The sequence below is a fragment of the Musca autumnalis genome, unplaced genomic scaffold (genome assembly GCF_047663935.1).
Source record: "Musca autumnalis isolate F117 unplaced genomic scaffold, ASM4766393v1 scaffold_4, whole genome shotgun sequence".
Taxonomy (NCBI): domain Eukaryota; kingdom Metazoa; phylum Arthropoda; class Insecta; order Diptera; family Muscidae; genus Musca; species Musca autumnalis.
In genome coordinates, this window is record NW_027411977.1 from 238938261 (window position 1) to 238948103 (window position 9843).

General features: G+C 37.0%; 1 protein-coding gene across 1 annotated transcript; it reads left to right on the forward strand.

Moving 5' to 3' along the window:
- The first annotated feature begins 3494 nt into the window (after window positions 1–3494).
- LOC141401079 (uncharacterized) lies at window positions 3495–6950 on the forward strand. The gene is made up of 2 exons (XM_073980907.1): window positions 3495–3870; window positions 5517–6950. The coding sequence occupies exons 1-2, from the start codon at window positions 3708–3710 to the stop codon at window positions 6701–6703; spliced, it is 1350 nt and encodes a 449-aa protein (XP_073837008.1). The 5' UTR covers window positions 3495–3707; the 3' UTR covers window positions 6704–6950.
- Window positions 6951–9843: the final 2893 nt, after the last annotated feature.

Sequence of the window (9843 nt, forward strand, 5' to 3'; positions counted from 1 at the left end):
ATCTTAACAAAGCAAAAATAGAAATTTCTCCAGAAATATTCGATCCAGACTTACAAAAATCAACTGCCAAAATTCCTAGAAAAAGTTTTACCAGGCATAATTACAAGTGAGACTTAATTGTTGTTCAAGAGATTAAACGTTAACTCCGAATTTCTTGAAAAATATCCTGCAACTTGACCACAGTACATCAATTACCAGGAGGGGTAAAGGATGGTAAACAATTTGAAAATTGTGAGCGACATAGCAAGGAGTCGAGTTCATCAACAAGTTGTCCTCTGTACCCAGATGGCTCCAAAACCACATTATGTCAGTCCCTTATGTAAATTTAAATATGTATTAACAAAATGTAAGCGTTTGCCATTGAAGCCATACAATGAATGTACAAATGTCCATCTTTGTAAAAACAAAATTACATTTGAAAAAGGATATGTTTGATGGATAGCGAAGCGATTCCACGGCCGATATGTCTGATGAGTCTCTGCAAAAGGCGAAACATGTCACATAATGGTGGTTCTGTGGGTTCGAATCTTCGGCTTTCCTTTTTCACTTGAAAACATCATCGGCCATTAAGCTCGACTCCAACGAGAAATTAATTAAAACAAGTAAAAAAGTATCAGTCGGCTTTGCCGACAGAGATATACCCTCAGCCTGTGCAAACTGAAACACTTTTTTAACAAAAAAAACGTATGTATTTAGTGGGTTTCAAAATGTTGGTCGTATGAACAGAAAAAATGGTGATTGGGAATGGACCGACATAAACCATGGGGGTGATACAGCGGGTTTTTACACCCTTCGGGCTGTTTTCTCAAGAAGTATGGACTTGTGTGGGGTAGGTACCTGAAGGAGTGGACCGATATGGCTTATCTACGAACTTAAAGTAGGTTTGGAAAGAATATTACGAAGGCCAAATTTTGGACGGAATCGGCATTTCCGTTCGAGAATTATCTTGCGCTTTCACCCATAAATATGGTGTCATAGGGTTTGTTTTTCAACTTTCAGGCTATTTTTTCAGGAAGTATGGACTTGCCCCTGAGGAAACTTGTACATGCGTATAGGGGACAGTGAATACAAGATGTTACAACAAAAACCAAGGCGATTCGAGAGCAGGTCCTAAACTGAACTTTTCCGAAATTTTGTGTGGGAGGTACTCGAAGGAGTTTACCGATTGAGTCCATATTGGAACCTCATCTAAGTCTGGTAGAAACTTCATAATGTGCAAAGTATGGACCAAATCGGTTATTCCCTTCAAGAGTTATCGTACGCACAAATTTTCCGAACATTTTCGAACTTTTATGGGGGAGGTACCGGAAGGAGTGGACCGATATAATCCATCTTTGAACTTGAACTAAGTTTGGAAGAAATATTACGAAAGCCAAAGTTTGGACCGAATCGGCAGATCCGTTCGAGAGTTATCTTGCGCTCCAACCACTACACACGGTGTCATAGGGGTTTTTGTAACTTCCAGGCTATTTTCTCAGGAAGTATGGGCTTGCCCCTAATGAAACTTACAGCGTCGTATAAAGGACAGCAAATACAACTTGCGTAAACAAAAATCAAAGCGATTCGAGACCAGGTCCTAAACTGAACTTTTCCGAAATTTTGTGTGGGAGGTACCCGAAGGAGTGGACCGATTGAGTCCATACTGGAACCTCATCTAAGTTTGGTAGAAATTACACGCTGTGCAAAGTATGGACCAAATCGGTTATTCCCTACAAGAGTTATCGTGCGCACAAGTTTTCCGACAATTTTTGAACATTTGTGGGGGAGGTACCTGAAGGAGTGGACCTATATGGCCCATCTTCGAACTTAAATCGAATCTGGGCAAAATATTTCGATACCCAAAATTTGAACCGAATCGATTGATCCGTTCGAGAGTTATCGTGCGCACCAGCCTGCCAGACAGACAGACAGACAGACGGACGGACATTGCTAGATCTACTCAAAATTGTCTGAAACGGATATCGTACAAACATACTTGGGGTCTAAAACCATTATTTCGATGAGGCACATTTTTGGTCGTATCAAAGTGTAAATACCCTCTTTAGCCTAAAGGCTGAGGGTATAATTAATATTAAAATAGATCTTCGCCCTAATAGGCAACATTTTTAAATAAAGTAAAATATATTCGTGTTCATTCCCAAAAATTGATAATATAGGAAGAAAAAAGCTTTTTTTTAAAATAGATTCCATTTTTGCCCTAAGGTGTCCCGAAAAAGACATTGGCTTTATTATCTCGAATTCAGTTACACTTACGTACTTTGTTGTTCAGCAAGAAATGTTAAGAACAGAATGGCCTTTAATTGAATGCATAATACGGGCAAATAGCTTTAACCGTTCCACGTATATGGGTCGTCGAAGTCGCCAAATAGCAAAAAATCCAGATTTTCATAACATATTCGAATTGTGCTCAAAATTTAGCAATCTTAAAATCTAACAATACTAAAAGAAAGACAAAGAAAATATTGAATTTTACATAAAACGTTTGATATTTTTTAAATTTTATATTTTTACATAGTTTAATAATAAAAAATGGTATTACGATACCATATTTTTATACCCTACTCCACACTGTCTTAAATGGTCTCAATAACATAATAATCTGCCGAAGAAATCGACGTTAAACGGTCAACACTCTTAGTTTAGAACACTATTATGTACTTTTTTATGGTTTTTCCAACTTTAAATGACAATTTCACGACTTTTATGACGATTTTCGGTCAAAATCTGTTTGCATATTTTGCATATTTTTTGCATATTCTGCATATTTTTTGCATATTTTGCATATTTTTTGCATATTTTGCATATTTTTTTGCATATTTTGTGCATATGCAAAATATGCAAATATGCAAAATAAATACGAAATATGACCCTGCCATTGAATTTAGATTTCTTTGAAACGAATTTTGGTCCAATCAGAATCTTCGTATCTTTAATATTAAAAAATATGCAAATATGCAAAATCCGATGTCAAATAATAAGCAGGACCACAAATAGTAACTTCAGTAAAAAATTCTAAATAATACTTGAACATGCTTTAAACCCGACTTAAAGAAAAAAAAATTTATAATAATTTTTAATTTATTGTTTAATATTTTATTTCCCATTTTTATTTTATTTCTTGTTATTGTAATTAATACACTATTTATTTATCGATTTATTTAATGTTCCCACAATGTTTTTCTGATGCCACTTGCTATTATGAATCATTTCAGGCCGCTATTTACTGAACCAAATCAACTCACCATACGTCGTATGGCATACAATAACAAAATCAAATACAAACCATAGAGAAGACCACTTTTCAACAGACAAAAAACCCCCAACTCTGAGTATCTAGCAAACCGAGAGAACACACAACAACGACAAGTATAACAATAATACCGACAAAATCCCATTACCACCAAACACCGCAAGAAAGAACGAGACAACACTACTAGTCACCCGACTCTCTCAGAGTTCATCTCTCAATCAGACACCACACAAAATTAGTCGTCATACAACGGCGGCGACCAACAAGCCATTCGGATTGCCTGCCGAACATACAAAATACCAAATACAGACAACAAACAGCAGCATTTTGCATGGCTAGAGTGACGCACAAATAAGAAATATTTTCTCGGTCGTTTGTTGTGGAATTCATACAAAAATAGCTGAAAAAAAATAATAAATTGTGAAACAAGTGTTAGAAGAAACCGGAGAAGAAGATAATGAATAATTTCACTGCAGAACGAAATAATTGCCGACGTCGTCTAATTTTATTGGTTAAACAACATCCAATTTTGTGGAATAAAACCCAAGAAAATTACAATCGTAATCGGCCACAAAAATTGCAAACATGGCAAGAAATTGCAGAGCAACTTGGAGTGTCGGGTAAGTAATGGATGGAAGAGAGAGTGAAAGAGGGTGAGGGGGTTGTGTAGTGTTTGTTGTGCAGCCGTTAGGAGAATGTGTTATGGAATGAGATAAATAAATTGCATTGCGGCGTTGCCATATGGTTGGATTGTGCGGGGGAATTGTGATGGCACAGTGGTCTTTATTGAATAATGGTGAAATAAATAAAATTGAAAAGAAATAAAAAAAAAAATAAACTATAGTAAATTAAAAAAAAAAAATAATATTTAAAAATATTCTTAAATATTGTTATACAAAAACAAAGAATTGAAAAAACATTAAGGAAATGAACGAAAGACAAAAATTTTTAATTTTTTTTTGATGTAAAAAAAATAAAATTTTTAGTAATAATAAAAAAAATATATTTCAATTTATAATTTGAAATATGTAGCTTGTAATTTTTCTAAGCTGTTTTAATAGGAATATGAATATTTTTATGGATCACAAAAAAGAACAATTTCACTAATAAATAAAAAATATATTACTAATAATATAAAGAATATATAGGTGTGTCATTGTCATATTTTCTTTACATTTAGTTTGCAGTTTTTTAGTTTAAGTCAAATTTATAATAAATAAATATTTATAAATGAGGTAGAAAGATCGAAGAAATCCAAAAAAATAAAACATATTTATAAAAAATTGCAAAATATCTATAAAAATATACCAATCTTTGAAAAACGTATCATAAAAAATGTGATCAAAAATTCCTCATTTTGATCTGACTTGGACCCTTACCAATTATTATTGATGTTTGGTCCAACCTATTGACGTTTTGGCAATGATCTGATGTTAAGTTCTCTTCGTTGACTTTGATATGTGGGTCTGTGATTACTAACCTCAATTCGATCTGTTGAGTTACTTTGATTTGAGAGTGAGAGAGAGGTTAGTCAATGATTTGACTGTATTTCCTTTGTAAAACACTTTAATGACTATTGACCTCTGCTCAATGACTATTGACCTCTGGTCACTAACTATCTATTGACCTCTGGTCAATTACTATTGATCTATGGTCAATGACTATTGACCTATGGTCAACGACTATTGTCCTCGATTGCTTGTTGTTGTTGTTGCTTGTTGGCCTCTGGTCTATTGATCTCAGGTAAATGCCTATTGACCTCAGGTCACTAACTATTGATCTCTGGTCAATGACTATTAACCTCTGGTCAATGACTAGTGACCTATGGTCAATGACTATTGACGTCTGGTCAATGACTATTGACCTCTGGTCAATGACAATAGTCTGCCCAATGCCTATTGTCCTGGCCCATTAATGCCTATTAATATCTGCTCAATGTCTATTGACTCTGTACAAAGCCTATTGACCTCTGGTCAATGCCTAATGACCTCTGGTCAATGCCTATTGACCTCTGGTCAATGCCTAATGACCTCTGGTCAATACCTATTGACCTCTGGTCAATACCTACTGACCTATGGTCAATACCTACTGACCTCTGGTCAATACCTATTGACATCTGGTCAATACCTACCTACTCAATACCTTGTAACTGGCTTTGACCTCTGGTCAATGTGTGTTGACCTTAACCTCATGTGAATGTTTGTTTTAAACCTAAACATAACCCAATTTTTAACTCACTTTTCGCCATTTCCCTCTCTCTTTCCAGTTGATAAAATTCGCCGTACTTGGGAGAATCTGCGAGATCAATATCGTCGTGATTTGAAACGTGAACTGAAATATGGTTTCAAATCAAAGTGGCGTTTCTTTGGTGACATGGATTTTATACGCGAAATGGTCACCTGTAAGGGTCAAGTTAACGAGGGCAGTGATTCCGATTCAGAAATGGAACCCCACGAAATGCATCAATTTTCGAAATATGTTTTTGAACATGACACCGATTATCCAGAAGTACCGGAAATGCCATCCACATCCAATGCCACCGTAAATCTTTCTGCCCATAACGATAACTTCCAACCCATAATCTTAAGCAAACAATGGCAAACTGCTGCAAATCAAAATCCAGTTACACCCCCACGACATGTTGCAGCACCACAGCCGACATATTCTCACAACAGTAGCCCTGAAAAGTCACAGGCGCCGCCACCTAGCGAAACCATAGAAATTGTTGAATCCTGTGATTCATCGAGAAGTTATCAAAATGCCATGCCAAATCCAATGGTTCTAATGGAAATGCTGGCCAAAAGAGAACCTGATGTGGATACAGAACGGCAACCAGAACGTCAAGTCTCCGTGGTTAATACTCCGCCCAGACAATATATTCAGCCGCCTAATAATCAATTAAGGCAATTTACACCACCCCAATATGCCCGCAGTTTGCAACAGGAATCTTTTGTTAGCACCTCTGATATTCGACGTTCTGAATATCCCCCAGCATCACCTCGCCGATTCGTCACTGCTGCTGCCACTACCCCAACTCAATCAAATAATGGTCTACCCAATCCAATGGAACTTATGGAGATGCTGGCCAAACGGGAACCACAAAATGATTCTGATCTCGAAATAGAAGCGGTCACCATATCGCCGTCTCGCCAAATTCCCAATATATCACGGCAATTTCATCAAGAGCCTCAGGTGTCGACCTCGAGTAATAAATCTGCTGCCAGCACACATGGTGATGACAATGATGCACGTGCTGAAACTCCACGAAGTAGCTCTGCTCCAAAAAGAAAGCGTAGCATTGAATCTGCTGATGTGGAGACCAAAGATGAAGATTACTATTTTGTTATGAGCCTCTTGCCATCCATTCGTCAGATACCACGCAATCGAAAATTCGCTTTAAGAATTGGTATCATGAATTTGATTGCCAAAGATTTGGAGGAGGTGTGCAAATGAGATCGGCTGAATAGCAGGGCTAAGAAGGTGTCAAGGGGTGGGAAATCCTAAGGATTGACTGGACTTATTTGTGTGATTGTCTATAAGAAATAAAAGAATTTGAAGATTATCTTTAACTGTAAAAAAAACTTAAAATATCTATGTAAATATTTATGTTTGTTTAGTAATATATCTATTTAAATTCCTCTAAAAATATGTGTCGTTGAATTAAAATAAAACTATGAAAGTATTTGAATTGTTAACAAAATGTCTTTTAATGGAAAATGGACGCTTAGTCAACGTCAACTAACATTGTAGCCAAAAAGACTTCTGACGCTTTTAGCGTCATATGGTCTCGAAGAAAGTCAAAGACCCCTTCAATTGACTTCGATCTGTGCCAATTGATATATATCCACGTCTTTTAAGCTCTGGCCAACATCTACTCATGCCTATTGCGCTTAGGTCAAGGTCTACCGACCTACATTTATCTTGGTCAATGCCAACTAACCGGTGAAAATAATTTAATCACTGGTGAACGTTAATTGGCTTTGAACGACGTCATTTGAGATTTGGTCAACGTCAATTGGTCATTGGACAACGTCATTGACCATTGGTGAAGGTCAATTGACCTTTGGTCAACGTCAATTGACCTATGGTCAACGTCAATTGACCTTTGGTCAACATCAATTTACCTTAGGTCAACGTCAAGTGACCTTTAGCCAACATCAATTGACCTTTGGTCAACGTCAGTTGACCTTTGGTCAACGTCAATTGACCTTTGGTCAACGTCAATTAACCTTTGGTCAACATCAATTGATCTTTGGTCAACGTCATTTGATTTTGATCGACGTCATTTAACCTTTGGTCACCATTAATTGACTTTTGGTCAACGTCAATTGACCTTTGCTCAACGAAACGTTCACCAACGTCAATTGACCTTTGGTCAACGTCAACTGACTTTTGGTCACTATCAATTGAGCTTTGGTCAACGTCAATTGATCTTTGGCCAATGTCAATTGACATTTGGTCAACGTCAATTGACATTTGATCAACGTCAATTGACATTTGGTCAACGTCATTTGATTTTGATCGACGTCATTTAACCTTTGGTCACCATCAATTGACTTTTAGTTAACGTCAATTGACATTTGCTCAACGAAAATTTACCTTTGGTCATCGAAAAGTTACCTTTGGTCAACGTCAATTGACTATTGCGCAAGCTAAAATTTACCTTGGCTCAACATCAATTAACCTTTGGCCAACGCTAATTGACTATGGTCAACGTTAACTGTTTTGGGTCAACGTTAATTAACTTTGCTCAACGTCATTTCACTTTGATCGACTTCATTTGACCTTTCATCAACGTCAACAAATCTTTGGTCACCAGCAATTGGACTTTGGTCAACGTTAATTGATCTTTGGCCATCGTAATTTTACTTGGGCAATGTCAGTTTGACTTTTGTCAACGGCAATTGACCTTTGGTCTACGTTAACTGATTTTGTTCCACGTCATTTGGTCAACATCAATTGATCATAGGTCAACGACAGTTGTCTTTTAGTCGACGACAGTTGACCCTCGGTAATCCTCGTTTTACTTTGGCTAGCGTCAATTGATCTTTAGTCAACATCAAGTGACCTTTTTTCAAAATCAATCGATCTACGCTCAACGTCTTTTGACTTAGCTCCAGATCAATAGAGTCTTTGTAAAAGTCAATTGACTTCGGTCAGTTAGCTTTTGTTTAACATCATTGAAATTTGATCAGCTTGAATTGATTTTGATCAAGGCTAGGTGACGTTTGGTGAAGGCCATTGGACCTTTGATCAACGTCAATGTACCTGTTGTGATCGACGTCAATTGACATTTGATCAACGTGAGTTTACCTTTGGTATACGTCAATTGAACTTTCGTCTATGTCAGTTTCCTTTGGTGAAAGTCAGTTGACATAATCTGACTTTTGGTCAATGTTGATTGACATTTGGTCAACATCAATTCGCAGTTGATCAATGTTAATTGAAGTTTGATCCATTTTTATTGGCATTTGGTCAACGATAATTGACCTGTGGTCAACGTCATATGACTTTTGGTCAACGTCAATTGGGTTTTATTTGGTCAATCTTAATCGACATTTGTTCAATACCAGTTGACTTTGCTCAATGTCAAGTGACCGTTGGTCAACGTCAATTGACCTTTGGTCAACGTAAATTTTCCTTTGATAAAAGTAAAATTTCCTTTGGTCAAAGTCAATTGACCTGTGGTCAACATCATATGACTTTTGGTCAACCTCAATGTACTTGGGTCAACGCCAATTGACCTTTGGTCAATATTAATTTACTTTGATTAATGTCAATTGACTTTTCTCCAATTCAATTGACTTTGGTCCAGATCGATTGGCATTACTAGTTCGGTCAGCGTGAGTTTGGTCAGCGTCAATTGACTATGGTCCAGACCAAATGACTTTTGACAGCGTCAATTTATCAGATTATTTTATTTTTATCATGGGCAATTGACCTTCGGTTGACGTCAATTTACTTTCGGTCAATCACATCATTAGAGGTTTGGGCTGTCTTGTGACTCTTATTCACTTCATTTCACCTGTGGTCAACTTGGATTGACTTGAGGTCAATTTCATTGACGTCTGATCTACATATTTACTTCTGACCACGTCAGTTGACTCCTACGTACGTGATTTGACCCCGCTAGATTTCTGGCCATCTTCAGTAGCATTGTGATCACGTTATGAGGCTCTTATTGGCGTCATTTGAACTCCTGTTCACGAAATTGGAAGTCTGATCAAATTCAATTGACCTCTGACCACCTACAATCGACTGATCTGATCAACATCACCTGACTTGTGGCATCGTCATGGGACGCGCTGTTTGATGTCTGATCAACTTCAGTAGAACTTTGTTCAAGTTCTGAAACCTCTGACCAAGTCAATTGATTCCTATTCACAGGATTTGATGTCTGATCTGCTGCATTTGATTTCTGGTTCACTTTCGTAGATCTCTTGTCAAATTTAATTGACCTGTAGTAGACTTTTGGCCACGTCATGTGACTCTGATCAACATCAAATGACCTTCGTTCAATCAAAAATCAAAATCAAAGGACCTTCATTCAACGTCACTAGATTTCTGGTCACGTCATGTGACTGCAGTAGACC